The sequence below is a fragment of the Prosopis cineraria genome, unplaced genomic scaffold, assembly GCF_029017545.1.
Source record: "Prosopis cineraria cultivar Desert tree isolate PC_DT_omini unplaced genomic scaffold, ASM2901754v1 PC11, whole genome shotgun sequence".
Taxonomy (NCBI): Eukaryota; Viridiplantae; Streptophyta; class Magnoliopsida; order Fabales; family Fabaceae; genus Prosopis; species Prosopis cineraria.
This window is the reverse complement of record NW_026555342.1, coordinates 35825489-35847884: the sequence shown is the minus strand read 5'-3', so window position 1 is coordinate 35847884 and position 22396 is coordinate 35825489. Positions and strand designations below refer to the sequence as shown.

At 32.1% G+C, this 22396-nt stretch overlaps 1 protein-coding gene across 3 annotated transcripts; it reads left to right on the top strand.

Moving 5' to 3' along the window:
* The first annotated feature begins 2645 nt into the window (after nt 1–2645).
* Nucleotides 2646–11041, top strand: LOC129286614 (putative PAP-specific phosphatase, mitochondrial). Of its 3 annotated transcripts, none has more exons than XM_054922568.1 (9): nt 2646–2876; nt 2959–3055; nt 3242–3344; nt 3783–3997; nt 4292–4351; nt 4682–5052; nt 7713–7791; nt 7879–7929; nt 10883–11041. In XM_054922568.1, exons 1-9 carry the CDS (start codon nt 2779–2781, stop codon nt 10916–10918), a joined length of 1110 nt encoding a protein of 369 aa, XP_054778543.1. In that variant the 5' UTR covers nt 2646–2778; the 3' UTR covers nt 10919–11041. The 3 variants fall into 3 exon arrangements, with proteins under 3 accessions (XP_054778543.1, XP_054778541.1, XP_054778542.1); XM_054922566.1 differs by having other exon boundaries at nt 10772–11041; XM_054922567.1 differs by lacking the exon at nt 4292–4351 and having other exon boundaries at nt 10772–11041.
* The last annotated feature ends 11355 nt before the right edge of the window (nt 11042–22396 follow it).

Genomic DNA, 22396 nt, shown 5'->3' with positions numbered 1-22396 from the left:
ACTAAACAAAAAAGAATTAAGACCCTAACTATAATCAATGTGGAGTAATTTAAATCATATTTCCCAAACATACTATATAAATTTTAGAATTTACATAAAAAGAAAATATTCCCATCACTGATCTTCTTGTCAATTCAGCAACGAACCTAGTAAAGGTCATCAGGAGGTACCATATTAGCTATGCTATCTAAAACCAAACAAAATACTTTCCAGTGAATAACATCACAACCATAGCATTTTTATAGAATTAAAATGAATAAAATACAATAGTTACATAAATTAAATGAGAAAGCAATTCAATGTAAATAAAGTTGTAAACTTGAAATAAAAGTTCTATATAACTTTAATAACAAGAACATTTAAATCTATAATGACAAAGTAGCTTTAACATTTGATCCTAACAAGTTAAAATGATTAAATAAATAAATAAATATGCATATAAATATTTACTAAATTGAAAGCCAGTATGTGAAAAAAAAAATACCAATTCATTAAAAATTCATATATTTTTGGAGTATTTATCAGAACAATTCACAAACATGGACACACAATTCACGAGGGTAAATAATCAAATGCGACTTATGCCATGAAAACAAATATGGATACACAATCCAAGAAAGTAAGTAACCAAACGCAGCCTGAGCTACGAAACAAACATAGACATATAATCTATGAAAGTAATACTAACCAAACGCGGCTTGAAGCAAAAAAAAAATGTGAGTACGAGACCCACGAATAACAAATGTGAGAATAGAGCTCACGAAAATCAATCTAGCTAGTCAATGACCATGACGCGCCAACGGCTAATGGGACTTCCGTTAGCAACCAGTGTCCTAGGTAAAATCCCCTTCAAATTTATTTTCAAACATGCGATAAATTTGTCAGTATAAAAATACAGTTTCCATTCTCAAAGTTAAACTCACATGAACAGTCTTGATCATTAAAAACTTGCCAAAATAAAATTTCAAAATTAATGTTCATGTTTGGCATTTATTGAGTAATCCAAAAATAACTAGAGTTAATAAAAATAATCTCATCAATTTTGAAAGTATTCTTCGTAAGGAAAAACACATACACATGCCATAATTCAAATATCCTTCAACATGTTTATAATTTTCTAGGATAAAATAATTTAATTAACAAAATATTAAATACATAACATAATTGTTATTGAATGATCTAAAAAAAATCTTAGAAAAAGAATCTTATTGAGAGGCTATTCACTAACCTTCAGTGTGTTTAAGCATTAGAATTCATTTCTTAGGGCCTCATTCAAGTCTCCCTTCCTCTAAGGACCTTCTTCAATATAAAGAACAATTTAATGACCTTACTCTAGCCAAATCAACTATCTTTCAATATTGACAACACTATAATCAATCGGGGTTCAATTTATTATAATTTAATCAACCAAATCTAAGTTTCTTCAATCATTTTGATACTTTGCATGTCTACCTTTCTATTCGACACTTTGATTAAATTTTAATTTGTTCTTCCAACTCTTATACTAAATTTTAATTATGTGTGTGTGTGTAATTTTCATAAATTCCAAGTCTCAACATTACCACTTCATGTAAGTGCAATTCCATAACTTTCATCATCCAGTACTTTATAACGTCTCAAAAGCTAACATGAGAACAAACCAACTTGGTCCTTGATTCATTAACCAATCATCAATTCCAAAAATCCTCTAAATTCTATGTTCAACCATTAAAAAAAATAATCGTCTGTTATAATAATTTAATCAACAACAATCAATTTATTACACTTATTTGCCATTAAAGACCAACATCCATCTTTAAAAAAAAAATTCTAAATTCAACTCTACTTCCTTTGTAGCAAATAAGGGCCTTCCATAACTATTTAATTAACCACAATACAAACATCACATGTAATTTGCCACCATAATCAAAATTTTCCCCAATAAACATTTTACCAAACATTTATATGCATTAATCTGCAAACTAACATTGCAAGTTCTTTCTCCCAAAATTTCATTTCAATGGTTTTCGATACCAATATTTGAGTTTAACTTTTATTCATTCAACACTAACCAGTAAAATTGAAATTGAATTTCACCCTTCAATAAAATAGTTATCTACTTTCAAACTAACCATATCTTTTTATATTTACCTCTATTAAACACCCTATAATAAATATACATTAATTCATCAATAGGGGCACTTTAAAAAAAATAATAATTATACCTCAAAAAACTAAAAATACTTTACATTTTTTAACATCAAACTCCTCAAAATATATCTTACATTTTTAAACAGAAAGAATATATAATATGTAATAATATCAATGCTCCACAATATAACTTATTATAAAGATAATTTTGACAACATGTGTAAATTAATTTGATTAGATGATATTTTGCCCATGCATTGCGCGGGGCGGAACATTAGTTATTATTAATTTAAAGATATTAGATACTCACAAAAAAATGATAATATTTTTGTCCACAAAAAAATATAATTGTTGAGTTCATGTACTTTATTTAAATTTTATTATAAGTTTTTATATTTTTTTTATATTTTAAATCTTTACAATTTTATTTTCATAGTATCCAAAAAAAATAAAAATGTACGGATTTAAAATTTAAAAAATATAAAAATTTATGTAACATGCTTCGAGGTGTAGGGAGCTAGGATTCAAAGCTTTATCGCTCCCCAAGCTGCACCACCTCCAACCAACAATCCTGCTTCTGGCTCTGAGCTCCAAACTAACCGAAATTGTCCGGTGGCCACTGCTTCTTGTCAACGACAGATTCGTGCCATGGACATTCTCCCTTCAGCTTCTCGCATGTCCGACGTCCGATTTTCTCATCGTTATCGTTTCGCCGCCCGGCGTTTCCTCCGGCGCCTCAACGTAAGGTCTCTTCCATCGATTCTTCGATTCTGCTTGATATCTTTTTTTTTTTTTTCTCAGAGCCTGAAATTTCGCTCTTCGTATTAGGTCGAGCCTGCCATTTCCGGTGCAGAAAGCAAAGTATCACAAAGAGCTTGAAGCTGCTGTTGATGCCGTGGAGAAGGCATGCCGTCTGTGCGTTGATGTAATCCCTTTCTTTTCTTCTTCCCCCCTTTCATCGTATTATGTCGAAGTTTCGCTTTCAAAGTTATAGTTATTCCAATGGAGGGGGTTTCTTAAAATGTGATTTGTTCTCCACTCTTCTTCACTTTAATGTTTTAAAAGCTTTGAAAATGGTAAGAGATTAATGTGAATTATCTGCATTCTGCAGGTTAAAGCATCGTTATTCTCAAGTGATGGGAGGGTTCTTGAGAAAAATGATCAGACTCCTGTTACAGTGGCTGATTTTGGAGTCCAGGCTCTAATAAGTTTGGGTAATGTAGAATGTCAGATTCCAAATTAACTATTATCTTTATGAATTCTTGTATCATATGTTCAAAGTCAGTATAACCATTTGGATTTATATTGCTTTTAAAGGAAGTGCTCCCAAATGATCATGGGCTCGGCCGAAATGATGCATTAGAACATTAATTTTAATGCGCTACAAAGTTTCCTCCTTTTACCGTCACACGACAACATAATCCCTCATTCCTAGTTAGCAATGAAATGAAATTTATACCCTTTTTTGTAGTATCCCTCTAGAATCTTGTGGATGAGGGACCTAACATTTTTTTCTCGTTCATTCTGCTTAGCATTTTGTTTCCATTGAGTATACATGTCTATTTTGCTTCAAAATGATCAGAAATTGATTTGCATTTTTCTGGGGATGAATTTTTCTTTATATATGTTGTGTAGTTCAATTGTTATTACAGAGTTAGGTAAGCTGTTCCCTTCTATTCCACTGGTGGCTGAGGAGGACTCTGCTTTTCTGCGTTCAAGAGATATATTAGTTGATACTGTAGTAAATGCAGTAACCGCTAAAGCAAGCCCTACTACTGAACCATGGACACAAGCCGATGTGCTTGAAGCAATTGATAGAGGAGGAAAGAATGCTTTTGAATTCGGATCAAAGCCTGCCACATATTGGGTGGGCACATCTAAGCAATTGAACTATGTTCTAACCTCATCCATATCATTTCAGGATTTGATTTCACGATTAATATTTCTATGCTATATAGGATGGCCATTCACAATGCTCTATTATGTAGTTAGTGATGCACAAATTATTTGTGTTTTTCCGATTATCTTATCAATTACACTTTTAATTCTGCTAGGCCTCGAGATCTTTATCTATTTACTATTTTGCATTGGGAACATGTGATTATTTTCTCTCTTTGTTTCATTTACTTTTGAACTTAATAAGTCCTATGAATAAATATAGGTGCTTGATCCAATTGATGGCACACGGGGTTTCTTAAAATCTAGCAAAGCCTTATATGTGGTAAGTCTCAATGAAGGTGGATTCAAGTTTCTAGAAATATCATTTGAAATTATTTTCATCTGATTGTGTTTAACTTAGACTAGTGCTGGGTGAGAGGTTCATTCAGGAGAGCTTCTTGTTGTCCAGTAATTCTTTGTCTGTGACAGTGGTTATGCTTTTTTTCTTTTAGAAATAGTTAAGAAGGTGAACATTGCTTTATATCTAACAATGAGGAATGGTTGCTTTCTGTAAAATGGAATAATCTCTGTAGCTCATCATAATATGATTGCTTTTTAAACTGCGTCAATGCTCTTTTCATCTTTTTGTCTAAGGGATTCCTAACACTTGCAGGTTGGCTTGGCACTTGTGGTTGAAGGAGAGATTGTACTCGGTGTAATGGGCTGCCCCAACTGGCAAGAAGATTTATCAGAGAAACCCACTGCAGATTTTGAGGAACTCCTTGATGTTCCATCTGAAGCAGGGGTTATAATGATTGCTCATATAGGATGTGGAACATGGGCAAAAAGGTTCTCAAATGTGCTGAATAGCACTTGGACCAGATGCTTTGTTGATAGTTCTGGTTTAGTTCAAAAAGCACGCTTTTGCATTCCAGATAGTCAAACATGGGAATCACTTCCACTATCTACTACATTTAATGCAACAAGTGATTGTGAAAGTGTGGGGGACAATAAAATTCTCCTTTTGCAGACATGTTGTGGAAGGTGAGATGTTTTATTGTATATATCTGACATTCATTTTTCCAATCAAAAGCTTGCTAACGTGACATACATGGATGGGGTTGTGAAATAGCTGTCTGATTATTTCTGTTTGACTTTGCAATACTTTTCCTTTCTGATGGTTTCCCTTGTTTTCTATGTTATTTATGATGCAGTCTGTGAATTGTTTATTTTTTTAAGAGCCATTACTCATACAGGGGAGCATGTTTATATGCTAGCAGTCCTTTATCATATAATCATTTGAGAGCACACTTTGATGTTTTTATGAGATTTTCTTGATGTTTAAGTAATCTTTATTATGCCAGCTTTATGAACATATTGATTGTATGTCTAGCTGATGTGATCATCTATCTCTTAACTATGAATGTTGAATTACTAGTTTGAAATATATTGCGTGTTTGATTTTCACTTTGTCATAAGACCATTTGCTAAATTGAAGTTTAATAGAAGTTAGTTATAGTAATGGAATGTATGTTTGGATATACTTTTCTAAGAGTTAGTTTAGTAAATTGGAAGTTGTCTGGATGATATATTATGAAAAATACTTTTAAACATATAATTACTAATAAGGGCATGAATTTTTTGATATATAATTTTTATTATGTAAAACTTGATTTTCCAGACAAATATGTAAATAATATAAAATTTGATGTAGTGCATAATGTATGAATAATATAAAATTTTATAAGTTGAATAAAATATATAATAAAAAATGTATAGATGATATAAAATTTGAAGTGTAAGAAAATTCATATATGATGAAAAGTTATAAATGAAATAGTTTATTATATATATGAGTGGTCAAAAAACGATTTTTATTAGATACAATCTGATGGAAGAGCTCGTGTATTATTCAATGGAGGAAGGATGAATGTCATGTTCAGCAAGGGGCAACATGGGAAATTGGTATTTAAAAATTTTAACTCACGTTTCAAAAGCAAAAAGCTACCCACCCCTGCGTTTTGAGAATGGGCATTCAGATGGGGTTGGGGTGTTCCTCAAAAAGACTTTCAGATCAACATAATAAATGACCAAACAACATTTGGCAAAAGTTTGTATGCCAAAAGGACATTTTGGATGTGAAAAGCCCAAACCAAACATGTTATGTTTCATCACAGTTTCCCATAATGTCATAATCCCTTCCTTATGTGTGTCTGGGTATTGGGAAAATGAAATTAGGGACCCTATAAGAACACTAATGACCTTGAATTATTGAAATTTCAATAACAGACTATGGTCCTTATTTGCAATAAATTATATTTTGTTAATTGTCTTGAGATTTACAACGGACTTTAGTAAATTCCCAACTAATGCTACAAAGATTCCCAATTATCTGTTTTTGATTTCTCAAGCGATATAAAAAATTACAAGTGATTGGCTTGTAATTCACAACTGACTCTCTTAAATTCCCAACTGACATTACAAATAATCTCAAATATATTTAATAGATTTTTTAAGAGATTTATCTATATATTGATAGCAAAAAAATCGTAAGTAATTGGCTTTTGATTCACAATTGACTCTCGTACGTTTCCAACTAACGTTACAAATAATTCCAAATGTATTTACTTGATTTCCCAAGTGGGTTATTTGTATATTGACAGCAACAAATCAAGATTTACAGCTGACTCTCATAAATTCTCAATTATTATTCCAAATGATCTCAAATGTATTTAGTATATTTTCCAACTGACTATATGCTTTATTTTTTTAATTGCAAGTAGGGACTATGGTTTGTTATTAGTATTTCAATAATTCAGGGTCTGTAATTGTCATTAATGTTCTTATGGAGTCCTTAATTATTATTTTACCTTGAGTATTTGAGTAAATACTTTGCTTGTAAAAGACATGTTTGTATTTATTTGAGACAATGTGATAATGTCAAAGCATCAATGCCATGTTAAAAGTTTTAGGGGTGGAGTGTTGGTTCCCTAATTTGCTGCCTCTCTCCATGTTAACATATTGGACTAGTTTCTCTTTTTACATCTTTATATTTTAACAAATTCTTGTGACACTGAGAATGCTAGTTTCCTAATATTTTGGGTTATTTGAAAACTGAGAAATTGGCATATCACTTTGAGATAAGTAATTGCAAAATAATGTTTTTTTTTTTTTTGAATTAAAGGGGCAGGTAGTAATGGCCTGAGATTACAACCAGGATTGAACCCGCAACCAATTGGGGACCTTCCAATAATGTTGGAAATTGGAATAACTCTCTTATCTGCTAAAACTTCTCTTTTTTTTTTGGGGGGGGGGGGGAACAGAACCAATAAGGTAACTAGATTTGAGCCACTAGTGTGTTGCTAATGCAGTAAATGCAAGCGCTGTTTTTTTGTTTTTTTTTCCTTTGAGTATATTGTAATAATTATCTGGGGCCTTTTCCTTCCATTGATGCTTGAACCAACAGAATAAGTGCTATAAGAAGTGACAGAGAAAATGGCTTGAACGGGATGCTGTTGAGATAAACCATTCATTGGCTCTATAGAATCACCTGAATGGGCTAATTCTTGTAATCAGTCAAAAATATTTGTGGAAATTTTAGTTGTTTGTGCATTTTGTTTCTTTCTAAGTCTTAGTTCCATAATTTATAATCCTGTTTCTTTTCCCGTCCCTTTCATTTGCTCATTTCTTTTGAATCAATGCAGTTTATGCAAGTATTTGATGGTGGCCTTTAGCAGGGCATCAGTTTTCATTCTCCGTGCAAAAGAGAAGACTATAATAAAAGTACACTGTTCTGGTTTTTTTTTTTTTTTGTTACTCCCAGATAGATAATTCTCTGCATTAGGGTTTGATTTGTTTGATATTTTGCAGGCTTGGGATCATGCTGTTGGCATGATATGTGTTCATGAAGCTGGAGGAAAGGTATGCTTTTATCCACTTTTAAGTCTACATATCCTGTGAACATTGGTTTTCAGATATGTCTGTAGTCTGATGTGTGGTCAGTTCATTGGTTTAATCTTGTCACTAACAACAGAACTGTGGTAAACTCTTGAACATAATAGCAAAGAATTAAACTTAAAGTGAATAGGTCTGTTCTTAACAAGGTATCTATATTCTGTAGAACTTTGGATCTTTGCTCAGCACCTGCCATTTGCTAGTTGTGATTAAAATCCTTTAAATGTCAAATGCAATTTGCAGCTGAATGATAGTAAAACACTTCGATGAAAAGAACAAAATAAAATGTTAAACATAGGAATATATGTTAAACATATGATCCCTTCCTCTTTTTCTCTAATAAAATATCTGTACACCTTCACATGTTTCAACCTTTCATATTGAATAGGATTTGACACCATGCTTATGGCAGCTTTGTTTTCACAATACGGTTTCAATGGCAGGTCCACTCTAACCTGTATTTCATCCATTAATCACTTTAACCATAGTTCTTTCATAATGCCCTGAGCTAGTGCTCTCAATTCTGATTCAGCACTACTCTTGGATACAACCCTCTATTTTTGGCTTTTCCAAGCAATCAAGTTTCCTCATACAAACAAACAGTAACTTGAGGTGCCTCCTTGTATACCCAAAAAAAAAAAAGGGTAACCTTATGTTGACCTCTGAGTTCCTCCCCAGTTTGCATTAGTGGGAATCTTTATGGATCTTGATTATTGCCTCTTGAAGAGAAGCCCTCTTCCAAGTGTACCATTCGAATATCATGGGATCATGTACACTGCTTCAATGCGTTTCTTCATTGGGCAAGTTGCCACCCTTACTGCAAATGCTATGTCGAGTCTTGGGTGGGAGAGATAAATCAGTTTTACCACAACTCCACAAGTTTTTGGTATCTCTCTGTCTGCTGCTTCATCCTTTTCTTCTTCTTCACCTTCGCTTTCCTCTTCCATGTCATCTTCCTCCAGACTCTTCACCATCCTTGTGCTCTTTTTAAACTTCTTGCTTTTCTTGACAACAATAGGAGTTTCAGTAGGCCTACACCCCAATAAATCTGTTTCCTTTGGGAGGTCTACTATATACTTCCTTCTTTGATTTTGCAATTTCCACCCTGAAAATATTTCAATGCCTTGAGTTCAAACTCTTTCCCTAGAAGAGATTTTGTCTTGTTCATTTCCTCAACATGATCTCTATTCACTTGTGAGTATTATATCCTCAATGTAGACAATGAGAAAGCATCTTTTAGCTTCCTTAGATTTAACATTGTGTGATCAAACAATCCCTGCTTGTATCCTTCTAATGTCAAAACTTTTGAGAATCCATCAAATCACACTCTCAGAGACTGTTTCAGGCCATACAATGACTTCTTCAACTTGCAAACTTGAGTACTCCTGCGTTTATCAAAACCTGGATAGTGTTATGTATACTTCTGTGAGCTCCCCATTCAGGAACACATTCTTGATATCAAGTTGTTGCAAGGGCTAAGCTCCCTATCTTTGCTTTCCTTTGTTTTCTTTTGTTTTTGTATTTTGTTTGTATTATTTGTTTTGAGGGGAAACCAAAAAAAAAAAAAGATCTTCCTATCACATCTTTGGCTCAGATTGGAAGTTCCTATTCATTGTCATCTTCATCCTCCTCTATTTCCTTGTAAATTTCTTCTTCACTACCCTTCTACACTTTTGCTTCTCTTGGTTATGTTCATCATCATCAACTTCCTTTTCATCGCTGTCTTCTTCATTGCCACAATTGAAAGACTCCTATCTCTTGGTTGTCTTTAAAGCTTATTTGTTTTTCTTCTTTCTGATTTTCCCATAGACAGAATCTTTCTCTTGAGCTGCTATAGACAGAGTTTTAAAATATATACATTTGACATAGATTCTGCAGATTGATGGCGTCTCATAAAAAGAGACTCATCACTTGTTTCAGTTTACCCAAGCCATCATGAATATCAAGGCTCTTTGAACATTTCTCTGATAGCAATTGGTAAAAATAAAATAAAACAATTCTATTAAGTTCATTCACACCCATTAGAATTTGTCTATATTGAAACGGATGTTATTGCTTAACGAAGCTAACAGACATTTCTAACTGATACAGCCTGACAACTTCCAATGAATCATTAATGTCAACTTATCTCATAAAACATTGCTCCTCCGTCCTCCCTCAAAACATAATCCATATGCTAAAGGATCAAGGATTGTCACAACTCAAATTTAAAAAATATGTATAATTCTTCAATAGTTGATAGGAGTTCCCAAGGTACAGGATCTTGGCCATTTCCCTATTCATCGATTGTCAATGGAAATAATATGTATAGGAGGGGCAGCATACCGTATGTCTTTGCTATGTATGCCTAATGGCTAATATCACTATTTTATATTATCTCTGTGTGACCCACTGGCAATACAGTGTAAATTTAACAATGTGGTGTTTTTTGGTTGATTGTTCCCAAGATATCTGTCTTTGTGTGACTGAAAATGGGAATTTCTACTTTAAAAAATAAACTAATTCTGTATTGCCCTCATCATGTCTTTCTAGGTTGTTTTGTAGTGTATTTTTTTCTCCCCCCACTGAAGTTCTTTGGAGGACATATCACGTAAAGAGAGGTTTTATTATAAAATGATGTGTCATCATAACACTGAACTGTTTAAAAATTTAATTACTTGTATTGAAGAACCAACTACTAAATACTTGCATATGGTTCTCATCATTAACTTGATTCTTTAATTACCATTTTTTCCCTTTTTGAACCTTGTTCTTTTCACAAGTGTTTTCTAGTTTTTGTTCCTGATGTGGAAGGCTCCATAATGATTAGGTAACGGACTGGGAAGGTAGAGAAATAGATCTGTCCGCAGACCAAATTGGTCGCAGGATTATATTCCCTTCAGGTGGTGTCCTTGTTACTAATGGCAACTTATTTGACCAGATTCTGCGGATCATCTCTCAAAAATCAATTATTTGATGCACGTCGGTCAGTTCTTATCTTTGTAGAAAAAATTGCTTCATTATTTGCAAAATTTGTCATGTATCACCTCTTAACATTCATTCTAAGCATAATATCTTTATGGTGGAATTCTAAAAATAATGGGGAAAATTATTCTGCAGATCCTTTTAGTTTTCCTCAATTTTAATTAGGTTCCAATGGTTTATTTTTTTGATAATCAAGCCCTTATAGTTTGATCAATGAAATATGTTAATCCTTGAAGGTTAAAATCAATAATGAATGATTAACATTTGGAGTTTATTGAAAATTTGATTTAATGCTTTTGCCCAAAAAAATTTTGAATTAATACGATGTTTACGTTTTTATTAATTTTTTATGAAAATTTTATATGTACAAAAATTATTTAGAAGGCAACCGAATTGTATAGATTGAGTTATAAAAATTATGTAATTAATTATGAAGTTATATAAACTTTTAATAAAAATATGAAAGTACTTAATTTTTATTTTCTTAAAGAAAAAATTCAAGGATTTTAATCTTCAAGGAATTAAAAATAAACTACAAGGCTTGATTAAAACAAAATAAACTAGAAGAACTTAATTTAAAATTGAAAAGACTCTAAGGATCTGCAATATGGTATGGGATAGAGGGTTCATCCCAAGCATATTTTCTCATCGAAGTCTATAATAAAGTAAGGATTTTAAATGTTTAAACTTGATTACAAAAAATTTGTTTGAGAAGTAAATTGAAAATGTAAGCAACTGTGAGAGCATACAATCTAATCTTATATGTGGGTTAATCCTTCAATTAATCTTTTTATCTTGATCTCAATTGTGGTTTATTATTATAGCCACACAAGAGAATGATAAGTTCTTTATTGTGGATTTTGTGGAAAGGGAATTGGTGGAGAATTGCCAAAAATATAATCTTGCTCTTGGTAAAATTATTATGGAGAAAATTAATTATTTGATCTTTGTAGTTTTGACTCAATTATAATTTAATTTTTGAACTTTGACTCATAATTTAGTTATTATAATTTTAACTTGATTGTAATTCAGTCTTTAAACTTTTCATTCTATAATTAAGTCCCTATAGTTTTAATAACTTAAATATTAGTTTTTATATTTTAAAAAATTAAAAATATTATGAACTTATAATATTTAAAGATTAAGAGCAAGGTTGTTAAACTCACGAGTTTAAGTAAACTCGTGTCAGGAATGTAACCTCGTATCGCAAACTCGAATTGTAAACTCGTAAGAGTTTGCCTAATCATTAAAATATAATTGTAATTTCAATATATTAAAAATATATATCATTGAAATTAAACTCATCTAAATTGCTAAATTATCATATACAAGACATTGAAATTTTAGGGGAACTTATTTTTAGTATTTTTGTTTTCTTTTTTTATTAATATTAGTTTTTGCATATCAAGGTTTTTTTTTTTTTTCCTTTGAATAAGGTTTTATAACTTTTATGAACTGAATTCTTCATAGTATATACTTAACTCGCTCAACTCAAAAAAAATAATGAGCTTAATAAGTTTAACTAAGTTTGTATTTAATCTGAGTTTATAAATTTGTTAACACAATTTTGTAAATTAAAAACGTAAAATCAGTAAACTTGAAAGTAAACTAATGAGTTTAACTGAGTTTGTATTTAATTTGAGTTTATAAATGAGTTGACACGGTTTTGTAAGTTAAAAATATAAAAACGTTAAACTCGTAGAGTTAACTTAAGAGTTTGACAACTATGATTAAGAGATTAAAATTATAATATTTTTACTTTTAACATTTATTATTAAACTCTTAATCTTTGTAATATTATAAATATTAAAAGTTTAAAATATTTTTAATTTTTATAATTTTTTTTAAAATACGGATTAATATTTAATGCTTTTGAAGAGGTTAAGAAAATGCTAACTATATAGGTTGTGCTGGACATAATTTCTATGATGTTGTGAGATAGGAGAAGAGAGTTGGGATAGGGATGCAATGTTTTATATCAGTTTTAGCATGTTTTATCAGAATTTAAAAAAATTTTAAATTTTATTAACTCTATTTAAAAATTCAACAATTTTTTAACTTTTCTTCTATTAAATATATATAATTTAAAAATAAACTACTTTAACATTTAATAACATTCTCAACATTTAATAAGGTAAAAGAATAAAAAGTAATACAAAAATCATGAAGGTGCTCTATAAATAATAGGCTAAAACAAATATTCTTTCTTTATCTTATAAATAAGATTAAAAGAATATATGTACATACAACTTTTGAGATACTGATTCTATAATTTTATTTGAAATTGATTTTTGATAATTTAGTGCCCACCTTTCACAACCTGCAACTGAAATGGGTATCAAAATATTTTATAAATGTGTATTCCAATTTCAAACTTACATGAAGGGAAGCGGTTGCCTATAGCTTTAGGAACTAGATATCGCACGGGGAAGTTGCCTATCAATGAATCGTGTGTTTCGTGGGAATGGAGGTGACTTGAAGCTAGTAATAATTAATGGTAATTATTTTAAAAAATTATTAAATAACATGCAATTCACATGCTATTATATTAAAGTAGAAAGATGGGTAGGAATAGAGCTGGTAAAAAGGGCCGGCCCTATAAGGTCGGGCCGGCCCCTTGAAGGGCTCGGGCCTAAAAGGGCTAGCCCTTTTAAGTCCGAGTTTCCTTTAGAACCCTGATATTTGAAGCCCGGCCCTTGACATAGCGGGCTCAGGGCCGGCCCTGCAGGCTTTAGGCCCTTTTAACTATTTTTTTTAATTTTTTAATCAAATAAAAAATTATTTCATTCTAATATAATACTTAATCAAGAAAGGTACAAAAAAAACTAACTAAATAACATCTAAATGAACTAAAAACACAAATAAAATGATGGTAATGCAATAAGCAATAGATCAGCTAAGCCGACAAACACCCAATCAAAATTAGAAGAGTAAATGTTAAACTGAATGAATCATTATCATGGATCTAGATGAATTAGGGGATTTAAGGTTGTATTTTTTTAGAAAATAGTAGCCAAGGATTTCTGTATGAAATTTATATTAATTAAGAATCAATTGTTGTCAAAACCTGAATGAAAAACAAGCTACAATGAACTATTGTTAATTTAAAATAAGTTGTTATTAAAACCTAAATGATTGATAGGCTAACTCGTAACTCGAATCCACAAGTATCTACTCAAATTTTAACAAGTGATCATTGACTGATATAATTTTTTATCAGTGATTCTTCATTGCTATTTTTCCTTCTTTTTTTTTTGCCTTCCATCCTCAGTAAATATGGGCTAATATGTGATGTGAAGTAAGATTTAGTTTATTTTTTTTCAAATCTAAAAAGAGTAAAAATTATGAGAATTAATTAAAAAAAATGTATATGCGAGCTTAAACGGGCTGACCCTCGACCCTGCAGGGCCGGCCCTTTTAAGCCCTAAATTAAATGGAACCCGTTTAAGCCCGATTTATCATTTTGAATCCTATTTTCAAATCCGGCCCAACTCTTATACGGGTTTAAACGGGCTAGCCCGACGGGCTCGTCCCGTTTTCCTGGCTCTAGGTAGGAACGGTAAAAACTAACCATATTTTTTTATATATTAAAGTACAAATCAGCTGAAGATAAATTAATCATTTGAAAGAGCAAATATAGAGGACAAGCCGCAAATCTAGGCAAACTCACCCACATGAAGCAGCAGGCTCGCACAGTTCACATTGACAAGTGCAAGACTACCTTATACGAAACTCATACCCCAACGGTGACCTTATAACAACACATGCAACCCTGATACAAGAATAGAAGCCCTTACCTACAAACTACTCTAAAGATACACATGTAGCTGAAATACAAGCAGCCGTAACTCTGCTACCCAGCTGCAAACTGATACAGAAACAATCCAGCAAATATTTTTTTTTTTTAAATAGAAGAAAATGGTGTCTACCCATTCTGCCACACAGATTAGACAAAAAGGTGCAAATTATGATGAATAGATTTTTGGCACATTGAATTGCCGAATATCGTACAGACATATAGATGGCCAGCAGTAACCTCCAGAAACCATTAGAAGAGTAAAATATGTCGTACAAAGTTATTGAAGAAAACATAGAGGGAGCCTAACTAATGTGTGCATCGTAACAATTCACATGCTGAACGTGAGGGACATCTAGAAGACAAGAGTTAATTGGGCATCAATCTCCTTAAGAGCCTGCATTTGGAAATGATGTCATTAAGTTGTGTGTGCTTGTGATCATCAATATGAACTCTTAAGTGGGTCGCATATTCCAAATTAGAAAAGATAGGTTCTATAAAATGCATCGCACACATTATAGTAATGCTACAAGTTAAGTGGTAATGCTACAATTAAGATTTGCTTTGATTATCACTTAGCTTAAAGATTTGCTGTGTTATGACCTTGCTCATTTAATTGATTTGCTTATCAACTATATATTATGTAAACAGGAACTAAAGGCATCCTCTTGAGAAATAAGAAAGCTAAAATCAAAAGATATAATTGCTCATGCTAGAGCTCTCTAAATTTCTCGTCTCCACACTTAAATGACTAACACACAAAAATAGATCAACGCATTAATTGAAGGTCGCAAAATAAGATGATAAAAAGGGAATAGTGAGTGTTGGATATGGGCTCACGTTCAACATTGGGCTTGGGCTTATTATCTTACTTAACCTAATTTTTATTTCATCATTCTCTTCCAATGTCTTTTTTCCTTTTCTACTTACGTATTGTTATCTACCCATTCATTAGTTCTATTCTCAGAAAATCTGTAGGGATTTTAGGGATTCTTTTGGGCAACTTTCTTCTATATGTACCTTCATTTCAGATCGAATAAGTATCAGATTATTCAGAGAATATTACATTTTATCAAAGCACACGTCTCGACTCCTTCTTTTTCTTCTCCTTCGTCTTCTTCTCTCGAACTCACATGTCGTTCATAAGCACAAACCAAAAACCACAAGCACTCCAGACATCTAATGGCATTAATCAAGCTACGTCTGGTAACCAGAGTTCAAAGAACTCGACTGGAGAAGATGGGTCGCAAGGCTCAACTAGAGGACATGGGTCATTAGGTCTGAGTAGGATGCTCACGGATTAGGGGCCTTTAATGTGTCCTTCTTTAATGTCCCTTGTAATGCCCCAACATGTTAATTTTTTTTTATTTTTCTTTGGATCATTGGCTTCTACATAAAATAAGAGACATTTGGATATCTTGATGTCCCAAAATAGTGAAGATTTGTATTTTTTATGATTTTTTGAAAAATCATAAAAAATACAAATTGTCATCATTTTGGGATATCAAGATATCCAAATATCTCTTATTTTATGTAGAAGCCAATGATCTAAAGAAAAATGAAAAATGAAATTGGGACATTGGGGTATTACAAATGGCATTAGAGAAGGGCACATTAGAGGCCCATAGCCCAGATGCTCACACCCACACTTGAATCATTTTCGCAGATTGTCATAACTCACCGCATGAACGGGAACAACTATCTACAGTGGTCTCGAAACGTCTTGATGGTAATATGGGTAGCTGAGAAAGGAACAGAGAGAAATACCACACGGGTATTCCTCTTCCACCACCAATTAGAGACGCAGAATTTGAAACTTGGGTAGTTGAGGATAATATGGTGATGGCTTGGTTGATGAACTTAATGATAGTTGAGATAAGTGAAAATTATTTGCTTGCAACCATTGCTAAGGATATTTAGGAATCAGCAAAGACCACTTACTTTGTCAGAGACCACACAGTTGCTATTTTCCAGGTAAAATGTTCCCTCAGAAGCCTTCTTTAGAATGAAAAATCTGTTACCCAATATTATACTAGCCTTATGAAGTTTTGGCAACAAATAGATATCTATGAGGTCCATGAATGGTCTTGCCACATAGACGAAATTTATTTTAAGAAATTAATTGATAGAGAAAGATGTTATGATTTTTTGTTAGGCCTTAATGATTCTTTCAAGGATCTCAGAGGCCGAATTATGAGCATAAAACTTGTTGGTAATGGTAAGTGGGCCAACTTAACCTAGCCCATTACCAATTTTCCTCAGTCCTAATTAGTTTTATTATTAGCATATTTATTTTATTCAAGATATTTTATAGATCTGTAGGGATTTTTAGAATCAAAATATTTGTTATTATCTTTATTAGTTATTAAGGCAAATTTAGTGTGATTCTATCGTATCTCTTCCTCTTTATATGTACGCTTTAGACTTTTGAATAAAGACAGACTTTTTGCACTGCAAACTCACATGGTATCGGAGCAACACCTCTTATGTTATATAAGGCAGTACTAATTAGTCCTAAAACATTTGCCACAGATAGAGAAACTTCCCTAAACTCCTCAGCGCAAGGTGGAGGCTTAAACGGGACTGTGAATTCAGGAGGGACTGGTGTGGGTTCTTTTATGAATTCACATACGGACTCCTCTCAACTTATCATCAGCCATCGACTCAATGGCAATAATTACTTACAATGGTCCAGAAATGTGTTGATGCTTGTGCGAGGTTGCAATGAGTGTTACTTGACTGGCCATCTGAAGGCACCAGAGTTTGGTGATCCTAAATATGAATTGTGGTATGCAGAAAACAATTTGGTCATGACCTAGTTAGTTCACTCTATGAACACTAAAATCAGCGAGAACTACCTTCTTGCTAACACTGCTTAGGAAATTTGGGAACCTACACGGTGTACCTACTATGTTCAACAAAATACAACAACTAACTTTCACGCAAAACGGGCTCTTCGAACTTTAACACTGGGGGAGAAATCAATTACACTGTATTACACCTCCTTGATGCAGTTGTGGCAACATGTAGACCTATATGAAGTTCATCAGTGGTCATGTCATGCTGATAAGGTGTATTACAAAAGGGTTGTTGAACGTGAAAGATGTTATGAATTTCTTCTTGGTCTTCATGACTCATTTAAGGATGTTAGTGGTTGAATAATGGGTATGAAACCTCTTCCTTCACTAAATGAAACATTTAATATGATAAAATATAAGGAAAGCCACAAGGCCCTTGTTCAGATTCCTTCCTCTAATCCTTCTTTATCATCTACTGAATCCTTGGCTATGGTGACCTAAGGCAATCAAAAGGGAGGTTCAAAAGGGAAGAAATCTCTTTGTTGTGATCAATGCAACAAGAATGGTCACACTTGAGAGGCTTGTTGGCAAATACATGGTAGACCCACCTACTTGAAACAAAAGAATAAAGTTGAGAGAAAAAGTTTTGCAGTCAATCAAATTAAAGGAAATTCACTAAATAATGAAGAACTTATACTAAAATGAATCCTAGAGAGGTATGCTCAAGAAAAACGAAGTGAGAAACTCTCTCCCTCAGTTACATTGGTGCATGCAAGTACAACTCTATTGACTGTCTTAAGTGCTGTTATTGGATGTAAAAATATTTGGATTGTTGATTCTGGTGCCACATATCATATTACTAGTTTTCAAGAGTTGTTTTTTGAGTTTTGCCCTTATTTAGAGTACACTTGTACAAGTAGCTAATAATACTTATGCACAAGTTATGGGATCTAAAACAGTTGTTATTTTAGAGTCTGTTATGTTGAGGAATGTGTTATATGTGCCTAATATTCAGTGTAATTTGCTGTCTGTTAAGTGCATGACTTGTCATTTAAATTGCCTTGCTATCTTTGACAAATTTCATTGTGTTTTTTAGGATTTAGAGTCGAGAAAGATGATTGTCAATGCTAAGGAACACAATGGACTTTGCTACCTTAAAGGAAAACCCAAAGATAAAGACCTCTTAGCTAATTCTAGTTCTATTTCCAAACATATTTTTGCTTCCACCGTTATGTCCCAAGAAGACACTTTGTTATGACATTTTCAGTTACGTCACCCAAGTTTTGATTATATGAAAATTTTGTCCCCAAACTCCATGAATAAAGTCAATTTTCATTGTGATATTTGTCAGTTTGCCAAACAAACTCGCAATCCTTATCCGATCTCTAGTTATACACCTACTAAACCTTTCACTCTTGTACACAGTGATGTGTGGGGTCCCTCTAAAATTGAAACTCACTCTAAAGCCAGGTGGTTTGTTACTTTTATTGATGATTATACTCGTCTTATGTGGCTATTTTTTAATGAAAGACAAGTCTGAAGTTGTTACTCTTTTAAAAAAAATTTACAATTTTGTTAAAAATCAATTTTAGACTTCTATTAAAATACTTCATAGTGACAATGGTGTTGGAAATTGTGCCCTAGGGCCAATCATTGTACTATGCACATTGTTATTTAATGAATTTCTCTTTTGTTATCATAATAATTGCATGTTCAATATGATAACTGTATCCTTGAACAAGCTATAGTGATTGTCTTAAATGTCCCTGGTCGGTCATCTTTGAGGATCATAGATGAAATAAGACTAGTATGACTTTGATTAATTATAGAGATACAAATTAAAGTCATAAGCACTTAAAAGAGTACGAGGTGCTGAACCGACCCGCTATGAGAAAGCTGTATGGTACAAGTTATGAGCTTATCTCATATGTAACTATATCACTAAGCCTTTTGACTTGAGATCATCATGGATTATTTATTGTGTGATGACTACTAAACTTGGACCTAGTCAAAGTCACCTTTGATCGGGTGATCATAAAAGCTATAATTGAGTTTAGTAATATTTATGTAGAGAAATATGAGTGGTTAAGATGAAATTTGTCCCTCACAGTAAGTGAGAGATATTACTAGGCCCCTCGATGAGTAAGACTGAGAAAATGTATGGCCATACTACAATGGAAAGGATTTTTTTTCCATTGCTACTGTCAATCTACTCAGAGATCGAGAAAGTAATGGTCAAGTAAATGAGAATAACAATTTCATGTCTCATACTTGACCAAAATATCACGTGACAAAAGGGATATGATATGGTTGCATGATAGGTTACATTGGATCATCGATCCCCATGTGAATTGGGTAGTTGCAATGTCTTGCTAGATGTCACTTGTAACTTATGAGCTAATTGCATAATTAGCCCACTGCCAATTTCATATGGGCCTACAGGGTCTCACACAATAACAACCCAACTTGAGCTATAATGTCTAAGCTCGTTAAATCTGGAATATGTCTAGATTTAATGAATGTAATATAGGATGAATGAATTTTATACATATATATTTGAATATTTATTTGATATATATATATATATGTGAAATATAAAATATAAAATATAATTATGTATATATATTTCGAAATATACATATATATATATATCCATATATGTATATATATATATATATCTATAAGATATATATATATATATATATATATGATATATGTATATGATATGTGAAATTAAATATAAATAATATAATACATACATACATACATACATACATACATATATATATATATATATTTTGAAATATATATGTATATATATATTCGTATACATATAATGTAATATTTATATGTGATATATATTATATTATATTATCTTTTATTATATTATGTTAGTTTTAAATTTAATTTTATATGATAGATTAAATTTAATAACTAACATGATAAGAGATAATATCATGTCAGTTTTATAATTTGAATTTATAAGATAAATTTGAATTAGATATAATATTATGGATTAAATTTATGAGATAAATTTAATTAAATTTTCGTGAGCTTTTAAGTAGAAAACGAAAACCGTTAGCTATATACTATATATAGATAGGGACGTCCTTATGAAGGAAGAGAGAGTTAGAAAAGTTCTAACAGTAAAAACATTCTGAGAGCCACGAAACACCATATAGAAAGGAAAATTAACGTTCAAAGAAGAATGGATGCTGAGAGTGCTAGCACGCTGTTTGAGTTAAAGAGCTGTTCATGTGGATACCGGTAAAAGGAGCAGATCTACATTGTCAACTCTTGAGATCCAAATATGCGCCAACTTCAAAGAATTGAAAGGTAACTCTTCTATCCACCTTGACTTAAATGAGTTTGTTCGGTCCATATCAGGATAGGAACTTTAAAATTTTAATCTTCCACTACGCCTCCCTATCCAACAGTGGTACCAAAGCCAAGTCAAATTCTTATTTAAGTTGGATTTTGATTGATTACATTCTTAAATCTTCATGTTATGAACTTCTTTGGATGATCGTTGCTTTAATATTTTTGAAACTTATATGTGATATTTTTGAAATATATATATATATATATATATGTTTTTCATGTGATGTTTTCGAAACATATATATCTATAAACTCATTTTATATAAATTTAAATTTATATGAATTTAAATAAATTAATATGATTAATATTTAGCTATATGATGTGCATTCTTAATATGACTAATGTTTGTCCATATAATGTGTGTTTTTAATATCATTGTTGTTCATTCGTGTTCTCATATGGTTTAGGCTGGATTGTTAATATGATTGATGAATCCAAAGGGTCTGAGGCAGTAACTCATTCAAAGAGAATAAGCTTTTCGAAAGCTTCAGGTGTGTTGCCCCCTACACCCCCCACAAGGGGTGTTGCCCCTTGACCCTGCCCGCTAACATGTTAGCAGGACTGCTGTGGCTAACTCTGTGTAATGCAATCTAATTCATAATTTATATCCTTTCATTATATATGAATTGTTTATTTGTTGTGTTTTCTTTGCCTTGAAGTTGTTTGGGTATGGTGACACATATCGCTCTAGTTTTACAAGGGTTATAAATTTTAAATATGACCTGCGTGTCATGCCTCTCTTTATAAACTTTGAATATACATTCTCTTCTCATCTCAATCTCCTCATATAAATAAGTGAGGTTTATTGATGTAATTTATCTTCTTAGAGAGGTCCTCTTATTGGCTTGGGATGGACATAGGTTAGATGAGCCATATTGTGTCACGTTTAATTATGCTTTTGATTAGATCATAATATGCATGATTTTGTATGAAATACAATTTTTTTTACTTTACACGATTATTAAATTAATAAATCAAACCCTCTAATCAAAATCTTAAGTCACAATTAATGAATACTTATCAAAACCTAGATCACTCAAATGTAGGATCCACCAAAGTGGATATACATTTGGGTTATTGTGGTGAGACAAGTGTAAGTAATTGTGCTCCTCACAACGATTCATTATTGTCTGACTTAATTAATATTATCAAAATGGTTTTGGATCTCAAGGCATTAGATGGGATTGAAAATGCCGGATCATATGATGATTGAATCCCATAAAGATCTAAGAGTTACATGTGATGTAATTGGTAAATGAATTACCTACCTAAATAACTTGATTTTAAGTGTCCTGCCAAAGCGGACTTAAATTTAAGTGAAATATGGGTCTTAGCCCACTAATCAAATTTGAGGGTTGTTAGTTGTAGTGGGAGATATAAAATTAACTTTGTGTATTTTATTGTAAAATTATGTTGACTTGTAACATTGCTACATTATCGTTGTGATCAGTCCTTGAGAAGGACAAACTTAATAGGACAAACTTTCTTGACTGAT